Source organism: Helianthus annuus, chromosome 9 (genome assembly GCF_002127325.2).
Source record: "Helianthus annuus cultivar XRQ/B chromosome 9, HanXRQr2.0-SUNRISE, whole genome shotgun sequence".
NCBI classification, from domain to species: Eukaryota; Viridiplantae; Streptophyta; class Magnoliopsida; order Asterales; family Asteraceae; genus Helianthus; species Helianthus annuus.
In genome coordinates, this window is record NC_035441.2 from 60602706 (window position 1) to 60623823 (window position 21118).

At 35.7% G+C, this 21118-nt stretch overlaps 2 protein-coding genes and 1 pseudogene across 3 annotated transcripts; 2 read left to right on the forward strand and 1 right to left on the reverse strand.

The window, feature by feature from the left end:
- The first annotated feature begins 714 nt into the window (after positions 1-714).
- Positions 715-3734, forward strand: LOC110877741 (psbP domain-containing protein 1, chloroplastic). Of its 2 annotated transcripts, none has more exons than XM_022125938.2 (3): positions 715-910; positions 2244-2681; positions 3387-3734. In XM_022125938.2, exons 1-3 carry the CDS (start codon positions 725-727, stop codon positions 3606-3608), a joined length of 846 nt encoding a protein of 281 aa, XP_021981630.1. In that variant the 5' UTR covers positions 715-724; the 3' UTR covers positions 3609-3734. The 2 variants fall into 2 exon arrangements, with proteins under 2 accessions (XP_021981630.1, XP_021981631.1); XM_022125939.2 differs by having other exon boundaries at positions 2250-2681.
- Positions 3735-4649: 915 nt separating this feature from the next.
- Positions 4650-12542, reverse strand: LOC110877743 (Golgi apparatus membrane protein-like protein ECHIDNA). Its single transcript, XM_022125940.2, has 6 exons — positions 12407-12542; positions 7449-7505; positions 7163-7366; positions 6717-6776; positions 6500-6626; positions 4650-4932 (listed from the first exon to the last, which is right to left on the reverse strand). Exons 1-6 carry the CDS (start codon positions 12419-12421, stop codon positions 4844-4846), a joined length of 552 nt encoding a protein of 183 aa, XP_021981632.1. The 5' UTR covers positions 12422-12542; the 3' UTR covers positions 4650-4843.
- A 2213-nt stretch (positions 12543-14755) lies between these two features.
- Positions 14756-19615, forward strand: LOC110877742 (annotated as a pseudogene).
- Positions 19616-21118: the final 1503 nt, after the last annotated feature.

The following is a 21118-nucleotide window of genomic DNA, read 5'->3' on the forward strand; positions in this document are numbered from 1 at the left end:
ACGTGTGTCTTTGGTTTAACGTTTTACGTTTCATTCTAAATTTTGCGAGTTGACACGACGCAACGTGCGTGTGTGGGTGAACGTTTTTACATCGTCTATTTTTTTCCCGTTTGACAGGTTCAACATAATGTGCGGATCCTAAATCGACTTAGTTATAACTAAAGAATCCCCGCCGCATTGTGGCGAGTCGTAATTCTAGTTTTAATAAAATAAGTAAAAGATAATAATAAAAAGGAAAATTGGTATTTAATAAACCAACCTTTAACCAGTTGGTAAATAATAATCCAACCTTCAAAATTGGTAAATAATAATCCCACCTATGAACATGTTGGTACTCAATAAACTTCCGTTAATTTTTTTTAACTGAAGTTAGTTTTTATGTTTTATTTATTACACAAACAGTTCCTGTAGTTGTAATTTACTAGTTTTAACTACTTTATGAAACAAAAAAACCACTCGAAAATCCTCCTTTTCCTCAATTTGAGGTTTATAAAATAGTTAAAACTAGTAAATTACAACTACATGGACTGTTTGTGTTATAAATAAAACTTAAAAACTAACTTCAGTTAAAAAAAATTAACGGAAGTTCATTGAGTACCAACATGTTGATAGGTATGATTATTATATACCAATTCTGTAGGTTGGATTATTATTTACCAGCTGGTTAAAGTTGGTTTATTAAATACCAATTTTCCTAATAAAAAAAAACATGTGAGCATTCTTTATGGTCTTTATCTCTCTACTCAATCCACTTCAGGTGGATGTCACAATGGCTAACTGTCTGGGGTTCAGACCCCCTTCCACCTCCGTCGCCACCGTTTTCCGGTCACCGGTCCTCTCTTCCGCTGCCGTACTCACTCCGTCTTCTTCCGCCAGTTGCTGCTTTTCTATCTCTTGCAACCTGCAATCCGTGAGTCTCTTTGCCTACTTATTAATTTCAGATCTTTTGTTTCATATTGTTTAGATTTTTATGACGTAATTTGTGGTTTGTATGAAGTTTAATTGGTTTTAACAGTTAAATATAAAAAATAAATAAATCATTGATGTATGTTTGATGAAATTGTCAAATATGTTCTAGTATGATCATATATATTCTTTGCATTCAATGTATTTAGAGATTATGCTAGTTTAATTGAGTGTAGAATTTGATTGCTTTTGTTAAAGAAATATGTTTAACAACTGCATTTGACTTTATGAACCTATAGAAGTTGGTCAATGTAGAGTTTATGGTGGTATGCTTACTGCATCTTGTTGGGAAAAGTAGTGAAAAAAATCGGTTTTCACTAACTTTGGAGACGAATAATTATATGTAGCTATAAGTTATATAAGCGTTAAGTAGTGTGTTTCCGATCTCCTTGATGAGAGGTTCACAACGAGCTAAGAAGTGTCCAAAATGGAGCTTAGACAAATGAGACATCGATGCTCAAAGTGGTGTGCTTGACATGAAAGTGTTGTGAGATTCTTGTAGGTAAAAATAGTGAAAAATGGTTCTTAATAAACTTTGGACACAAATATTTATATGTAGTTATTATTGATATTAGAGTAAATTGCCAAAATCGTCCCTGAGGTTTGAGTATGTTTGCCATTTTCATCCAAAACAATTTTGTTGTACCATATAGTCCTTCACTTTTGGGATTCTTTGCCATTTTCATCCAAATGTCTAATTTACTTTATTTTTTCTATCAAACATTTGGATGAAAATGACAAAAAATCTCAAATATCAGGGACGATTTTGGCAAAAAAAGTCAGACGTATGGATGAAAATGGAAAAAAATCCCAAAAATGAAGGATTATATGCTACAAAAAAGTTGTTTTGGATGTAAATGGCAAACATGCCCAAACCTCATGGACGATTTTGGCAATTTACTCTTGATACTATTATTAAATAATGTGCTTGTGATCTCCTTGACGAGAGTTTTGTACCAAGCTAAAAAGTATCCAAAATGGAGGATGAATGATATATCGATGCTCAAAGTGTTGTGTTTAAATTGAAAGTTTCGTCAGAATCTTGTTGGAAAAAGTAGTGAAAAAATGGTTTTTCACCAACTTTGGACACAAATAACTATGTTTAGTTATTATTTTATTTATTAAATAATGTGCTTGTCATCTCCTTGCCGAGAGGTTTATACCTAGCCAAAAAGTATCCAAAATAGAGCTAAGATGAATGAGATATCGATGCTCAAAGTGGTGTGTTCGAAATCATAATGTTGTGAGAATCTGAATTTTTTATTCTGCTAATATAGAATCAGACTAAAGCTTTTGCAGTCCCAAGAAGGAATTTGATGGCCGTGATTCTTTCCGGTTGCATATTCTCACAAATTGAGGGAAACGCCGCGTTTGCTCAACAATCTGTAGAATTCAGGGAATTTATAGATACGTTTGACGGGTATTCGTTCAATTATCCGAAAAATTGGATTCAAGTTCGGGGTGCGAATGCTGACATATTCTTCAGAGACCCGTTTGTACTCGATGAGAACCTCTCGGTTGAGGTATCATCACCCTCATCGTCAAGTTACAAGAGTGTGGAAGATTTGGGTCCGCCAGAAGAAGCAGGAAAGAAGGTTCTTAGGCAGTATTTGACCGAGTTCATGTCTACTAGGCTTGGTGTGAGGCGTGAATCAAGTATTCTCTCTACTTCATCTAGGATTGCGGATGATGGGAAGATGTACTACCAAATTGAGGTAGGATTTTTTAAAATTTAAGTCTCGTGATTACATTGTATATGCGTGAATCTTTTTTATTACAAGAAAATCTGGTAAGCAATATGGATATGCAATAGAGGCACTCGGTTAGTGGCGATATGAGTTTGGTGCTAGTCCTTTTGACCTCAAAGTTGACGTTAACATTGGTTGAGACCAGTAGTGTGAATTTTATGACGTGGCACGAATGTAACACAAAATCGCTGGTTTGGGTTTAGTTTAAACGGGTTCATGTCTCGGGTCTAGCTAAACAGGTTGACCTAGCGAATGTACAGGTTGACCCGTTAACCCTTTTATTTAAAAAAAAATCAGAATGTTTTTTTATGTCATAACTTAAATTGGTTGAATAATTTATGCCAATACTAAAAGAGAAACTGGGATAGACTTTCATAATTTAAACGTAATTATTTTACATACATTTGTACTTCTTTTTTAAATTCACAAATTTAGAGTATTATATGCAAAATTGAAAATAAACAAAATTTGACTTAAACGGGTCGTGTTGCTGTCAACCCTCAAAATAAGGATATATGATTTTGAGGTGGCAAAATTAGGTTAGATAATAGGCCAAAACAAGTTCAGATAAATGGGTCATACGTGTGTTAGGGTTCATTGATTCAACCTGACATGGTTGCTACCTATGGTGAAACCTTCGGCATTTGATTTGGTTTGGTTGTTGATTTGCAGGTGAACATAAAGTCATATGCAAGCAACAATGAGTTGGCGGTTATGCCACAAGACCGAGTAGTGCGTAAAGAATGGGACAGGAGATACCTATCGGTACTTGGAGTTGAGAACAACCAGTTATACGAGTTGAGACTACAAGTGCCTGAAAATGTGTTTGTCGAAGAGGAGAATGATCTTCGTAGAGTCATGGATTCCTTTCGGGTTAACAAGTTAAGTGCTTAATGTGTTTTTGACGTTTCATTTGTTACTTTGTAACCTCAACCTTGTATTACACTTGTATGTATTCTTTTCAAGTTTGTTGGAACAAACCAGTTTTGACTTGGCAATGTTATTCGGTTTCAAATCTTCTACTTGAACAAAATGCAACCCACGTAATGAGCTTGACTAGAGATCATGTAAGACGCCATAAGCTATTGTATGTTGGATCGACGGTATATTCTGTTAATGACTTGTACATTGAATCAACGCATGTTCGGTGTTTGGGTCTAAGAGTTATACTCCTAGGTTGGATAAATCTCAAACTGGATATAGTAGTTTCATGCTTTACAAACAAAGACATTTACTACTGATTTCTAAGTACAGAAATCTCAAGCATCAACATTAACACTAACAAGTAGCACTCAACTGAAAGAGTATATTTCAATGTTTTTATCGAACTAAGATTTTGGACTTAGATTAATAAAATAGTTAAACAAAATTTATAAGATTTTACTTTTTTTGGTAAAAGAGGTTACGTGGTTGAGAAATGTGAGAAACTGATGATATTTGGTTGCTTTTTTGAACGGTTAGTGCGCAACTGGCTCCGAAGACGCCCACTAACTCCCTCGGGGCGAGAACAAGCTCTCAAACCTTGCCCCAATTCGAATTCTTCCGAGTGGTGCTTACTCCCATTATGTACAGATTGCAATTTGTAGGGATCAAACCTGAGACCTCCCCAAGAGGAAACCCTTATGGGAAAACCCCCTGACCACCCCACCAAAGTGGTTCTTAGAAACGGTTATGAGTGTATAAACACATACATAGGGGTCGCATTTTGGACATGAACCGAATCACACAAAAAAACAGGTCCTGGGTTGAATCTAACCTTTATACCTAAATGGGTCGTGTCAGGGTTAACCTGTTTAGCCTAATTAATTAAATAAGTTGACCCATCAACTTGTTTAATTAAACAAGTCAAACAGTCGACCCGCCAACCCTTTTTGACTTGTTTAACCATTTTTTACAGCCAACCAACTACTGATAAGCACGTTCACAAGCTGAAAGTACTCATCACGTTTGATATGTTTAGATAAATAATTTAAAGGGGCCATGTTAGCGTTACACGATTTTAAATGTTTGCAAGTTAGGATATCTGGTTTGAAACGAATAAAAATATAGGTAATATTCAAGGACTCACTCGACAGTTTTGACACTCAATAATGCCATACATAACAAACCATGTTCTTTATGTACCAAAATCACACCACGCTAAAAGCAGATTGTATTGTAGATGAGAACCGGTTCGCGATAGTCTGGGAGGCAAATTGTTGAATCTGCTTCTTTGCATCTGAATCAACACAAATTTTCAGAACCCATACCACATAAACCACAAAGGATGCTTGTAATTATATATAAAAGTGCAATAAGATTGACCACATAAAATTTTGACCCATGAATCTGTCAACTTGGGTTGTGTTTTATAATTATCTCAAATAAGGGTCACAAGGGTCGAACAGATTAACATTGTTATTGTAATGATATTGCTAATAGCTCAAAGCTTAAAATATAAACAAAATTGTATGTGGGTCAACCCAAGTTGACCCGCTTAACAACCCACTCACTTTTCCACCTCCAGAATAATGTACGGCATTCTTTAACTTCCTTTGTCGTGATTACCAGCAGCTTGTATCGAACTAAGTTTTTGCACCAACAGGTGTGACCCCTAAGGAGTTTTGAACCGAAAATCTCTTAAACCAGAGTCCCGACACAGGCCAAACCTCTTAAAACCACGCACCCAAACACCTACTTTCGCTACTTTTGATTTTGATGATCCAAACCTAGTACTTATCAATTAAATGAAACAAATCGCTTTCACAAAATGCGTTTATTTTAAACTCTCTTACAGAAAAGGATTAACATTACCAGTTGCTCCAAGGCTAGCCCTTGATTTCAAACTTACTTATAGATGTAGCGATATCGACGCATATGCATTCAAATGGGTTGATTTGGGCTATTTGGCATCTATAGCATGATGAACATATTAACAAAAAAAACTTAAGGGTCAAATGGGTCAAAAGTATTAGAGTAAATTATTATGGGCCCACGGGCTTAGTTAGGTCTTTAGGGTTACTCGTAATCTTTATATATTGTAACCGAAATATTCAAAAATAATCAATCGAGTCTTTTACCATCTTACAAAAAGTTGCCTAACATGTACTTTTAATGCGAACGATTTATGTCTGCAGTCTGTGGACCACATCTGCAGACAGCTTTAGAGGAAGAGGTGGACCAAACCTCTGCAGTCTACAAGAAGAAGGTTGTTTTTTAACGTATGTAGACTTCTAAAATAAACTAGTGGTGGTGGGTGGTCGTGGTGGATGGTGGTGATGGGTGGTGGATGTGGAAAGTGGGTGGTGGCGGTGGACGACGGTGGTGGGTGGTGGATGTGGACGGTGGGTGGTGGTGGTGGACGTGGACGGTGGTGGGTGGTGGGTGGTGGGTGGTGGACGGTGGTGGTGGGTGGTGGTGTATAAACTTCTACAGACCTTAGAAGATCTTGGAAGTGGTCGGGCCAAGTCTGCACCAAGAAGAGCTCGGCGTTTTTTAATGAAACGTCTTCGAAAAACAAACAGTCTGCAATGGCAATGTATGTGCGTGGTCTGCACGGCGCAGACAGAAGAGCATGCGCAGATATTTTTTAGAAAAACAAACACCACCTAATTAAGATAAAACATCAGGGCTTTAAAACTATTCACCATTTTCTTTATTGAGCTCAGACGTCAGTAACAAGAAAGAGAAGCAGAAACACTGTGGGGGCTATGTGAGTCTAAAATTTACTCATTTTTTATTTTAACTTTAAAAAAAAGTGATACAAGAATAAACATCTAAATATCTATAAATATGAGTATACGTACCTTTACGGCATTTTGTAAAGCCAACTATATTTGCAATGCTGAGGGTCAAGCAAACTCCAACGACAAGGAGATAATCGGCTTGGAACCTTATTAGAGAGAATATTCCAAAGAAGATCCATATAACCGCCTAAAAATGAATTGAATACATCAAAAATGTTCAGCCATGAATTGGATCACTTCAAATAATTTTTCATTAGGGGGGTAGAAGTTGACTTACAGTCAAGTAAAGAGTCCACCAGAACAGCCATGAATCCTTTTTGTTCATACGAGCCAGCGACTGTAGAAAAAAGTTACAACATATAAGATACATAATACAAGCTTGATTTTAAATGGCACGCTTGATACGTGAGGCACTAAGGAGAACACGTCAAAGAAAAAAAGACAAGCCTCGTGTACTTGGGTCAATATTGCTCAAAATTAGGGCGTATAGGGGGTTATAAGCAAAAGCAACCTAAGGGATGGAGAAATTATGAAAGGTTTACTGGATAAATAGTTTTATACATAAACAGATGAGAGACGTGCAGCTTTTGGTTGTAAATAAAGCTTATTTGATTCTCATGCCTTGCGCTTTTTAAATCAAGAAAACAGATACTGTAGAGACGGTTAAATTGGTTGTATTTGTGGTTTAAAAATAAATAAATAAATAATAATGAAAATACCCACCTCTTGGTCAAGGCATTCAAATTTCCACACACTCTCGCCATTGTCATCAATTTCATTCCACCACCTCAAACCAACTAAGATTCGACCACTGACATTTTTCACCACCCAAAAATCAAGAGCAGACAGAAGAACAGTAACCACAAATATTATGACGAAACTATCGAAAAAGAGGGCTGATAATATGTAAAACGCTAACGCTCCAGCCTGCTTAAACACAAAAAAGAATATATAAAGTGATTTGTAGTAAGAAGAAAAAAAGGAATCGTATAAGCCCAAAAGACTAGACCTTGAAAAGCACATGAAATAAGCATATCCTTGGGTTTGCATAGTTTTCTCCTGGAGGCTGAACATAAAAAATCACCCTTTAGAATATATCATATATTAATATAAAAGTATATGATACATGAAGCAAAATAAAATATATAATTATTAAAAAAAGAAGAACTCTAATTTCTACAGAAAGATGAGGCAGTTATCTACTACATGAATTTATCATCACACATACAGACATATTCTTCAGCTCACAGAAAAGATGCAGAAGAATTTTAAGATCATGAAAGATTAATAGATAGGTTGTATATCCGTGGGTGTTCTGAATGTTGAAACTCACATTCAAAATTTGTATTCACTCACCACCTTTTCTTCTAAAGATATGATCATAGTTACCTAAACCCGGAAACATAGTGATAACATAAAAGTTCTACATTTCTAATCTAGTCATGGCCTTTTTCCTTTCCCATTGTCAACGCCTTCGTCCTCAAGATTTTCCCAAGCCATATCCTCCAAGTGAACACTCGAACCTTCAATATACGCGCTTTCGGGATTTATGTCCCACTTTTTGTGGGGACCTGATTTATAAGATTCGGAAAAACGAGACTGAAGTCTGTGGTTCGAATGAATAAAAATAAGTTTGTCAGCCCACTTGCAATTTAAACGATTACGTTTGACATTATGAATGTAGGAGTATGTACTCTAGTTTCTCTCGGCCCGAAAAGCTACTAACTGCATGAGAGAATACTTTGTTTGCCACCTCTGGAGTCTCCGGCCCACCAATCGATTGCATCCATTGTCACCACATCGGTTTGCGTTGGAATCCTACTATGATTTCTTTCCTTCATGTGGAATGTTGCAAATTGTTGATGTTGGAATTGGATCACTCTGTTGAACCTCTTCCTCTAGATCAACATAATTTTCTAGTTTCACTGATGTGTATTTCACTATCTCCTTGAGAATTACGTTTGCCAAGCACCATGTTAAAATTAGAATCTCTGAGATCTAATTGAAAATGTAGTGTAGAAGTGTAGGAGAAGAGGGGAAGAAACTGGTGATGAAATTGGAGGGTATTTGCACTTGTTCTAGCCTATAGGATTTAATTACTTATGTGTGAAATAAATCTTGGTAATTGGAAATCATCAGTAACGTTACAAGGCCGTTAAAAAAAGCAGTACTAGTAATGATAGGGGAAAGCCAACAGTCAGCTAATTTCCCGCCTAAAATTATATATGGATCGTCGTACCTTATCAATTTGGATCGTCGGATCTTATCAACCTGGATAACCGGACCATATCAATCTGGATCAACGTACCTAATAAGCTCGGATCGTCGTACCAGGACGTTTCGGATCGGTAGCGAATGGGTACACCACGATCCAATACGTGGATCGTTGCAACCCTACGATTTAGGTAACTATGGCCAAGAGAATATTAGATGTGTCATACGATCAGGGTTCAGTGAATAATGATGTATATTTTCACATTTGTGGCAGGGTTCAGTGAATAATAATGTATTTTTTCACATTGTGGCAAGTAGGTTTTACTATCTGAAAATTTGGCATCATATCCATAGTTACCCAAATCGCTAGGGTAGCCACGATCCACGTATTGGATCGTGGTGTACCCAATCACCATTCGCTACCCATAGTTATCAAAAGCGTGCGCTTTTGGCGCCTAGGCGTTTTTTCTGGGCGATTCCCAGTAATTGCGCCTTTGATTCCTAGCTAATTTTAGCGCAGCCTAAATCCTATTGATATTTAATATTTCTTTATTAAGTCGTAATATCCCCTTTTTCTGCAGTATTTATAGGGATTTTACTAACAAATGATATCACTAAAGATCAAAATCTCGTTTAGTAATATTCAGTTTGTATTAATTTGTAAATTCCACTTTTTCTGCAGTATTTATAGGGCTTTACTGCAGTATTTTTTTTTGCTTACTCTTTTATTACTTTAATGAACTATTTGTTTTCGAATATTAACATGTTGGTTTTGAGTATTTTGTTATCTGAGACTTTTTAAATGGAGTATGAACATTTTTGTTTTGGTTTTAAGTACTTTATTGCTTTAATGAATTTTTTATTTTTTTTATTTAAGTGCGCTTTTTTTCCCTCAGGCCCACGCTTTTTTTGCGCCTATCGCCTAGGCCCTAAGCGGAGCCTAAGCGCCTTGAGTGCGCTTCACGCCTTTGATAACTATGTCGCTACCTATCCGGAACGTCATGGTATGGCGATCCGAGCTAATTAGGTATGGCAATCCAGATTGATAAGGTCCGGCGATCCAAATTGATAAGGTATGGTAGGGCTATCCAAAAAGCTCGCAGCTTGGAGCTCGTTCGGATTTAGCTCGTTCGAAGCTCAGCTCGGTTAGAAAGTGAGCCAGCTCGGCTCGTAACGAGCCGAGTTGGCTCGGTTTGGCTCGCTTGGTAGCTCAACTTGGCTTAGTTCGGATTATTTTCTTCATAATATATTTATTTTTATATACATTATAATATATTACAAAAAAACTTGTTATTATTTATACATATTTAGGCTTGTAATTTGATATCCATGGCATATTTGAATCTTAATTACCTTGCTAATGAACTAATATTGTATTGAAATTGTAAAACTTTTTTTTTGTTGTTAAACATGATTTTAACTTGTAATGTATTAGAATAAACTTATTTTGAATATGTTTTTTTTTGAAGTATTGAATAATATTTTAGGCTACTGAATTTTGAGAGTTATATATTATATGTTTCTTTATAAAATCGAGCCAAACCAAGCCGAGCCGAGCCAGCTCGGTTTAAAACCAAGCCGAGCCCGAGCTTAGATTTTCAGCTCGGTTTCAAATCCGAGCCGAGCCAGCTCAGTTTATAATCGAGCCGAGCCCGAGCTTACCCTGGCTCGGCTCGGCTCATGAACAGCCCTAAGGTATGGCGATCCAAATTGACAAGGTACAGCGATCCATATATAATTGTAGGAGGGAAATTAACTTACTGTTGGCTTTCCCCTATCATTACTAGTACTGCTTTTTTAACGGCCCTGTAACATTACTAGTGATTTCCAATTACCAAGATCAATTTCACACATAAGTAATTAAATCTTATAGGCAAGAACAAGTATAGATACCCTCCAATTTCTATCAAATTTCATCACCAGTTTGTTCCCCTCTTATCCTACACTTCTACACTACAATTTCAATTAGATCTCATATATTCTAATTCTAACATGGTGTTTAGCAAACGTAATACTCAAGGAGATAATGAAACACACATCAGTGAAACACAAAATTATGTTGATTTAGAGGAAGAGATTCAACAAAATGATACAATTCCAACATCAACAATTTGCAACATTCCACATGAAGAAAGGAATTTATAATAGGATTCCAATGCAAGCCGATGCGGTGACATGGATACAATCAATTGGTGGGCTACCCATGAGGCGGAGACTCCAGAATTGGCAGAGGTGGCAAGAAAAGTACTCTCTCAGCCCGTTTGTAGCTCTTTGGGCCGAGAGAAAAACTAGAGTACATACCCCTACATTCATATTGTTAAACGTAATCGTTAAATTGCAAGAGGGCTAACAAACTTGTTTTTATTCATTCGAACATCAGACTTTAGTCCCGTTTTTCCGAATCTTATAAATCAGGTCCCCACAAAAAGTGGGACATAAATCCCGAAAGCTTGTATATTGAAGGTTCGGATGTTCGCTTGGAGGAAATGGTTTGGGAAAATCTTGAGGACGAATGCGTTGACAATGGGAAAGGAAAAAGGCCACGACTAGATCAGAAATTTAGAACTTTTATGTTATCACTATGTGTCCGATTTTTATGTTATGACTATGTTTCTGTTTTTTATTTGATAATATTCTATATGTTATTGTCGAGCCGGGGGTCTCATTGAAAACAGACTCTCTATTCCTACAGGGTAGAGGTAAGGCTGTCTACATCTCACCCTCCTCAGACCCTACCTTAGCTTTGCTATTGGTAGGAATATACTGAGTATGATGATTGATTGATATTCTATATGTTATTGAATGATTTTGATATATTGAACCAGATTTCATGGAACACCATATCGGTTATACATGGTACACCGTACTGGTTCGTACCAAAATGAACCAACCCCCTTTCGTACTGAATACACCAAATCTAGCGAATCGCGTACCCGGTCTGTGTACTCATACCGGAGCGTACCGCTATTAGGTAACTATGCTCTTGGCATTAATAAAGAGCAAAAATTGTTTAATCGATCAATGAAGTTAGTAATCAACGCAATGCCAATGATTACGTGTAACAACATAATAAGAACAAATATCTAACAAAATAGCCAAATTTCCAAACAACTAATAATCCTAGTTCCCTATAAATGATATATCATGCACTCAGCAAAATCACTAATACAACATTGTCTTGAAAGAAAGCAACATGCAACTTAGCATCAATAAGCCATTACCAAATACCAATTCTCTGGGTTTGAAACAGTGCGCCTCAGGTGCAAGCCAGCTCGCAGCTGACTCTGTGAGGCGCAGTGTGTACACAAGGTATATAAAAAAACAGGTGTGATTCTTGGCTCACGACCTTGTCGCCTCGGTGCGCGTGCGCCTCACACTTTTGAAACCAAGCCACTTCTTGCAGACTTGTAGTGCTCAATGTGCACATAGAAAAACCTCTATGAAAATTGAAATCATTACTCAAATCACATCCAATGTTCAAAAACTACCTAACATCTAACCCTAAACAATCAAAACAACAAACATCCACACCACATTTCATGATTCCAACAACATCCGTACACATTACAAAACGTATCAATCGCATGCACAACTAAACATAATCACTCAAAACGCGCAATCAACTGCAACGGCACAACACATTTTCCCTAGATCTATCCTAACAAGTTTCGATCGAACTACCAAAAACCTAACACGTGAATCGTACAAAATTACTTCTAACCCTAAAAGAAATTAGAGATTCAGAAAACGTACCGGATTCAGATCCATGATTAATGAACTCGAATCACAGATCTCGTTGCAGTAGAAGAAACAGAGGTTTGTGATGAAATTTGGGGGTACAATCCTTTCAGGATCTTAAAAAAAAAAAAAAAAAAACCGGTCAGAAGAGACTTATAGATTTTTCAATTTAAGTAGCATGTTGCAAACATCGAATTCATTAGTCCAATCGTTATGTCACACGTTAATCATATCAAAATCCATATTTTAGCATATTCGGTTTAACTCATTGTAACATGTATAAGTATTGTAGGTGAATCAAAACGCAAAGTAAATCGGCTTTACATAAAACGTATATTGAGAAATAACTGACATGTGTAACCATAAGGAGTTTATTATATGATTTTTAGTTTAGAGATATAACAATAATATAATTGTAATTTTACCCGTCTTGCATTGTTAGGGGTCGAAACGTTGAGTACCTCGAATTTATACCGTCGAATGAAAATGTATTATATATAACCATCCTCGGTTTGGTACAAAATTTATGTCGAAACTTAGACCAACTGGAAACATACATAAAACAAGCACGGAAACGTATTATATTTGAGCTGACTCATTTCTAATACGAAAAAAAATACGTGTAAACATAAAACAACTCGAATTTATACTGATACGTACATAGAAAAATATAGTTTTTTGAAGCAAGGGAAAGCGTAAACTCGAAACAAAAAAAAAAATTAATAAGATCCATAAAATTCATTCAATTTTTTATTGATTTACCTTTCATTTGTTTTAATTTACTTTTAAGTAACTTTTGGTATGACTACTTTACTTAATTTTTAAAATATTTTTGAAAATCAATTATGAGTCCAACCAGGGGCGGATGTAGCATATAGTAAGGGGTGGCGTCCGTTACGGCTTGGCGTTCCGGCGGTAGTGTAAAATTAGTGTAAATTTTGGAAAAATTTGACGGTTTTTCGATTTCGTTACCGCTTATTTCTAAAACGTTACGGCTTGGCGCGAATCTTAGATCCGCCACTGAGTCCAACTCGACTAATAGACCGATTCAACTTATTTGAGAGATTCGACAGGAGGGGGATTGTAGGATTTTGAGTAGGAGTTAACAATTTTTATTTAGAAAAGCAGTAGGAATTACAGAACTATAGAATTTACATTACAATCTTTTGTTATATTGACTTGGGTGAAATTAATTATTGGATATTCTCACGTAACTTGCAAGCGACTTAAATTGCAGTATGCGTAAATTTTTTATGTAAACGAGTCAGGTTAAATATAATATGTTATCTTAAAAAAAACATTTTTATGTGAATATTTTTATGTATTTTCGTATAAACTCGAGATGGTGTATGTTTTGACGTAAACTCTTTTGGGAAACGAGTCAGGTCAAATATGTTTTCATGATTATTTTATAAATGTTTTGTAAATTTTGTTTCAATACGAGTGGAGTCAATTGTGGTTTCTTTTTTCCCTTTTGAAATTGCGTTAATTAATCTCTTTTGATTGTACGTGTCATCTTTTCCGTTATACCTGTTACGTTATGTCTCAGGTCACATATAATATGTTATGATCGTACGGTATACATCTGATTTAATTTATGTTTTGATATAATCGCAATGTTTATATAGATTACATTGAGTTAAATCAGATATGTTGAAACGCGTGTTTTCATATTGTTAATGCATCACATAACGTTTGGACTAATTCATATGATGTTTGCGATGTACCCGCGCCGCAACGAGCGCGAGTCTTATTGCTAGTTATTATAACAATCATCAGGTGCCATGAGCTTTTTGTTATATTATTTATTCTAATTTTACTATTTACTATTAGGGGGTATGGGTGGTCATCACTTGTATAAATTCCACCATTTACAACCATTTTTTAGTGGAAATGTCCATCACTCACCACCACACCAAACAATTTCCCTCAAAACCAACAATTTCCCTCACCACCCATACCCCATCACGCGTCAAAAAAATAACGCATTCTAAAATTGACGCGTTCTTAACACTAGGTGAGGGTGGTGTTTTGTAAATTTCCACACGTTGTATAATTTCATCATGGGGAAACAAGCTCCACCCCGGTCCCCTTAGTATCATTAATTTGACTTCAGATTTTCTCCAGTATCTTTTCATTTCATCATTATTCGTTTATTATCATTTTCATAATTTTATTTTAAATTAATTTGTTATAATAATAAAAATCTATTAGGTGCCATGAGCTTTTTGTTATTATTTTTTATGCTAATTGTACTATTAGTGTCATTAATTTGACTTCATATTTTCTGCAGTATCTTCTCATTATTTTTTCTTCAGTATAAATGGATGTTATTGTATCTTGCAGTAATTGTCCAATACATAAAAAAAATCTCCAGAAGTTAAATATCATTTGCCACAAAAATGATATCAGAAGTTGGAACTAAGATTATTCTCACAATCTGGTCATGGTGGTGGGAAGTCCCCAACCAACAAGACAAGTTTGCTCGGACTGTACTAACAGTTCTAGTTCCGTCGTCACTCATATATGTATGGAGGTTATCTTATTCCAGGAAGGCTCACTTGCCTCCAGGACCCTACGGCTTACCAGTCATAGGCTACCTCCCCTTTCTCAGCTCCAACTTGCATGAAAAATTCACCGAGATTGCTCACAAATATGGCCCTATCTTCAGCCTGCAGCTTGGAAGTAAGCTTCATGTTGTGGTTAACTCCATGGACCTAGCAAAGGTTGTGACTCGTGAGCATGACAACACATTTGCTAATCGTAATCCTCCAATCACAGGACTAACCATAACGTATGGTGGTATGGACCTTGTATGGTCCAACAACAACAAACACTGGCGTAACGTGCGTAAGCTTTTAGCCAGCCAAGTGCTCAGCAACGCGAATTTAAACGCGTCTCAAAGTCTGAGAACACATGAAGTAAGAAGGCAGTGAATGAAGTTTACAACAAAATCGGTACAAAGATTGATATTAACAAAACTGCTTTTGATACGGAACTAAATGTTGTAACCAACATGTTATGGGGTTGTAGCAAATCTAATGAAGGGGGTGATTTTGGTGAAATGTTGGAAGGGTTTCAAGAAGTTGAGTCCAAGATTATCGAGTTAACGGGAAAGCCAAACATCTCTGATTTTATCCCACTTTTGTCACGGTTTGATCTGCAGGGTATGCACAAAGAAATGAAGAGGCAATTGGAACAAGTTGAACGGATTTTTAACTATATTATTGACAGGAAAATCAAACTCAAATCTAGCAAAGTCGATGAACCTTATGAAGGAGATGGAAGGAAGGACTTTCTTGAGATCTTGTTAGAGCTCAAAGACCAGAAAAATGATCCAAAATTATTTAACATCATTCATATTAAGGCCTTACTAATTGTAAGTCTTTACTTGATTCCTCTCGATTTTTTGTAAAACCATGGCTTGGTGAGGAATATTGTATAGAAAATATTATCATGAGAAAACTAACGAGAAAACTAAAAAAATAACTTAAAAAAACCTAAAAACATGGCAATTTTTTACATTTTTTTATAAAAAATCGCTGCTTTTTATGTATAAAAAAACTTTAAAAAAAACTTTGTACTACAAGTGTGTATTATATGCTTAAAATTAGCTTTTGAGTTTAGTTTAGCTTTAAGGGTTAGGCTTTTTTGGAGGATTGGGATTAAGTTTTTGGGTGTGGGGGGATGGGGGTTTAGGTTTTTTTGGAGTGCGGGTTGGGGGGTGAGGGGTAGGTTTCTTGAAGGGTGCGGGTGGGGGGTTTAGGTTTTTTTTGGGGGTTTATGTTTAGAGTTTAGTTTTAGGTTTTTTAAGGGATAGGTGGGGGTTTATGTTTTTTGGAGGTGACCGGGGGGCGCGGGGGGGGGGGGGGGGGGGGGGGTTAGGCTTTTGGTGGGAGGGTGGATTTATGTTTTTTGGAGTGGGGGTGGGGGGTTTAGGTTTTCGGGGTGTGTCGGTGGATGGTGGGTTAAGTGGTTTAGCCTTTTTCGTATTATTGCACATGTGTAGTACAACTTTATTTGTTGAAAAAAAAGTTTTTTTATATATTAAAAATAGCGAATTTTAATTAAAAAATTCAAAAAAAAAATGTTATGTTTTTTAGGCTTTTTAGTTAATTTTTTTGTTTTCTCGTTTAAACTAATTTTTTCATGATACATCCCCTTTAGAGATAATTACAATAAACTCTAAATAATATATTCTGTTTAGGATAAATTACATTTTTCGTCCTTTATGTTTGTACTAGATTGCAATAGATGACCTTTACGTTCAATAATTACAGTGACAATCCTTTTTTTGTAAAACCTGTTACACCCTACGTCCTTTGACGCTAACTTGATTAAAAATTTCAGTTAACTAAGGACATGTGCACCTTATGTGAGGGCAAAATGGTCATTTCAAAACTAAAAAACTTATATAAAAATCTCAAAAACCTTTCCTCCCCTTTATCTCTTTCTTCCTGTTGAAACCCTTGTACGCACACATTATCGACCCCCTGCCTTCTCCCTCTCGTTTCTCGACCGGCGACCGGAGTGGACTCCGGCGACTATGACCGGCCGGTTATGGCTGGTTCTCCGGCTACACCACCACACCACGACCACCCTCTAAATCTTTCTGACCCTCAGTTACCGGCGATGAAATCTCCGACGAGACACTCACAACAACCCCTGCCTCCTCTCTCTCGCGACTGATCGACAGCCGGGCTCTGGCCGACAAACCTCCGACAGTCTGACAAAACCCCGGTAAGTTTTCGTCTTGGAGTTCTTCTTCAACTCAGATCCGTTTGGATCTCCTCATCATGGATTTTTTTAGGCATCGATTGGAAGATGAATTGTGAAGTAAAGGTTTAAATTGAAAAACACTCCGACAAAAGTACTCTTTGATTGATGAAAACAAAAATTGAAAAACAGATTGATAACAGGAAGAATTAAGATGATGATTGAATACCTTTGAATTGATTGGAAGATGAATTGTGAAGTAAAGGCTTAAATATACATAAATCCCGAGAGTATGTAAGAAGTATGTTTTGTTGATGACAGAATCAAACCAATGAGAATAAAGTTTATTTCTATATCCATATGTAATTGATCTGCAGTTTGCAATCGATTCAATCTGCCTAAATCAGTTTGTCGTTCTGATTGCAACCAATTTCAGATGCCATATCAGATCTAGGGTTCAAGAACGATTTGGTGACCGGCTTTAAGAGAGAGATGGAGAAGAGAGAGAGAACTGAGGGAGAGAGACTGGGTATTTATTTATTGGGGAAGAAGATAGTGTTTATTTATTAATATATATTATAAATAAAAATATGAAATGACCAGAATACCCTTAAATGGATAGACATAACTGAAAATTTTAACTGAGTTAGTGTTAAAGGACGAAAGGTGTAATGTGTTTTCTAAATAAAGGACTGTGACTGTAATTATTGAAGTTAAAGGTTATCCATTGCAACACGCTACAAACATAAAACACGAAAAGTGTAATTTATCCTTCTGTTTAACTAGGTTACAACCCTGTGTATTACACGGGTTGAATAAATATAATTCTATATACTAAGCAATAAAATAGTTACATCTTTTAAAAACTCGTGTATTGCACGATTTGAATGAACACATGTCTTACACGAATAATGTAACCCATTAAAATATTTAGTCATCAAAATATGTTTTCTAACAAAAAGAACTTTGAGCTACTATTTACTTATTGTAACATCTCACTTTATTTTTTATTAGGTTAGAGAGTTGTGTATTACATGGTTTATAACATTTTACTTTGTTGGATAATCAGCAGAAAAAAAGAAAAGAAATATTTTAGTAAAAAAAAAATTAAAACGGGATAGTGGAATCCTTTATTAGAAATAGGATTCTAAATATACCATGTATAAAAAATATATATGTTGTACATGTATTGAATAAATCATTTTAACGAAACAGTTGATTAAAATAAATATTTTTATTTTAATATTAGAAATAGGATTCTAAATATACCATGTATAAAAAATATACATGTTGTACATGTATTGAATAAATCATTTTAACGAAACAGTTGATTAAAATAAATGTTTTTATTTTAATATGTGATTATCAGTTATCCTTGTCCTTATCATCAGAATATAAAAACAATTAAAACTACCAATTAAATAAAATATTTATCTTTGTAAATATTTAAAACGTTAATATATTTTTTTAGATTTTAATAATTAATATATGATTATAATAATTAATATATTATTATCAGTTGTCTTTGTCTTTATCGTTAAAATCTCTTCTACAAATTTTAAATTTAATATTATCTATAATTGACTTTTCATAATAAATATTTAGAAAAATAATTAAGACTGTCTTATAGAACGCCATGTGTCCCAAACATGGTTTCTTTTATTATATGTATATAGATAAGAAACACAACTTAATCTAGAATAACAATGATTTTTTATTACAGGACATAGTGGTTGCGGCAACAGACACGACCTCAACAATGGCGGAATGGGTTATGGCAGAGATTTTAAATAATCCAAACGTAATGAAAAATGTTCAAGATGAATTAACAGAGGTTATTGGTATGAATAGTATTGTGGAAGAATCCCATTTTCCGAAATTAAGATATTTGGATGCAGTGATCAAGGAGACATTCAGACTACACCCTCCCCTTCCTTTCCTGATCCAGAGATGCCCAGATGAATCTTGCAAAGTTGGAGGCTACACAATCCCAAAGGGTACTACCGTCTATATTAACGTTTGGGCAATCCAACGAGATCCCGAAAACTGGACCAATCCATTGGAGTTCAAGCCCGACAGATTCTTAAACCAAAAATGGGATTATAATGGAAATAATTTCAAGTTTTTACCATTTGGATCAGGGAGAAGAATATGCCCTGGGCTCCTCCTTGGAGAGAAAATTTTGGTGTATATATTAGCATCTCTCTTGCACTCTTTCGATTGGAGCTTGCCTAAAGATGAAGAATTGGAGCTTTCTGATGAGTTTGGATTTGTGACAAAGAAAAGGAAACCATTAATAGCCATACCCTCTCAAAGGTTATCTGATGCAAGCCTCTACTTCTAATAGAAAATAAGTTGTATGTTGCTTTCTTCTTTTGAACTTGATAAGTGGATATTCATCCACAACTCCTAATTGTGCGGTTTTTTTTGTTTTGGTGGATGGTAGTGTATGCCTACATCCATCTCAAGTTATGGTGCATTAGTTATGATATGACTTGTCATATTTTATGATTGTTTCCTATCGATTATATATGACCACAACTTGGTTATCACTACACCAAGTTGTGTATTAGAACTATGTATCGAAATTTTTATGTACATATAGACCTTGTTAAAAGATTATATAAAATTTAACATGTGATGTACAACAATTACCCATATTATCAAACTAAAAAATCTTTCATAAATCTAACATTTTTGTGACCTTATATGTTCCAACAATCTAAAGATTCAAGTGGGTATCAGAAATTTAACAACTTTAAGGTCAACAACAACTCAAAACTGTATATTATGACAGAAACTGAAGAAGGTCATAAGGGCCTACCTTGAATCTAAACAGATCTTGAAATCTTGCTTTGATTAGCAACTTGAAATGGGGTTTTGGTGAAACGATAGGTGATGACAAGTGGGGGAAAATGGTGAGAATTGGTCATTTGGATTATACTCCAAGAATTATTGAAAGAAGTGAGTTGTCATGTTTGAAGTTTGAACAGGATAAGGTTAAGAAGGCGGTTGAAGAAGGAGATAGGATAGTAATGGGAATGGGAATTGGTATGAAACGGCTGACCCATTCCATGGTGGTGGTTGTGTAACCCTAGACAGAGAGAAAACAACTGGTGTACCTTAAACTGGATAAGAGAGAAACTGAACCAAAAATCGATATCAATCAATATTGTTGGATGTGGGTCGTACGCTTTATCTGCAGGCTACCAGGCCTGTCATTACGTATGCGGTTAACGTCTTAAGCCAATTCGTAGCTAATCCTAGACAAAAGCATCCTGATGCAGCACACTGTGTTCTTCACTGCTTGAAGGATACCCCTTATAAGGCATTCTACTTCCATGTGATGGAGGTTCTAATGTCTTAGCATATTGTGCCTCGAATTGTCTCAGTTGTCAATTCACAAGGCGACTTCAAACAGGTTACTTGCTTCTCTTGGGGGAGCTGTATGGAAAACAAAGAAGCAGGATGGTGTTTCTCGTTCCTCTTCCGAAGCAGAGTATCATTCCATGGTTTCTAATGTTATTGAGGTGTTATGGATGTATTGGCTCTTGCAACCCTTGACCATTCCTTTTGAAGAATCTAGTCTCGTTTTTTATGATAATAAGGCAGCTAGGCATATTGCTAACAATCTAATTTTCCACGAACGAACTAAGCACATGGAAATGGATTGTTATTTTGTTCGTGAACGGGTTAAAAATCAAGCAGTTAGTCCTGTTCACATTGACTCCAAGCTCCAGATTGTTGATATCTTCACCAAAGGATTAGGAGCGTCACAACTAAAATTTCTACTTGGCGAGTTAGGTATTATTGATTTACACACTCCAACTTGAGAGGAAGTATTAGCAGTCAAATTATTCAACAATATCCCTTCTTTATTTATCTCTTATTCTCTTGATTTTATTATTGTGTTTTGATTATGTTTATTATTTTAAACACCCTTCTCATCTTGTATTTAAAGGGATATTATCCCTTACATATAATTCAATGAAAATTCTAGCTTTGCCACCA

Excerpts from the sequence above, each read along its gene's own strand:
- LOC110877741 (XM_022125938.2), top strand. The coding sequence starts at position 725 with ATGGTCTTTATCTCTCTACTCAATCCACTTCAGGTGGATGTCACAATG. Across the intron at positions 911-2,243 it reads TCTCTTGCAACCTGCAATCC|AATCAGACTAAAGCTTTTGC; the intron begins GTGAGTCTCTTT and ends CTGCTAATATAG. Across the intron at positions 2,682-3,386 it reads AGATGTACTACCAAATTGAG|GTGAACATAAAGTCATATGC; the intron begins GTAGGATTTTTT and ends GTTGATTTGCAG.
- LOC110877743 (XM_022125940.2), bottom strand. Across the intron at positions 6,777-7,162 it reads TTGAATGCCTTGACCAAGAG|TCGCTGGCTCGTATGAACAA; the intron begins GTGGGTATTTTC and ends TTTTTTCTACAG. Across the intron at positions 4,933-6,499 it reads CTTTACAAAATGCCGTAAAG|ATGCAAAGAAGCAGATTCAA; the intron begins GTACGTATACTC and ends GTGTTGATTCAG.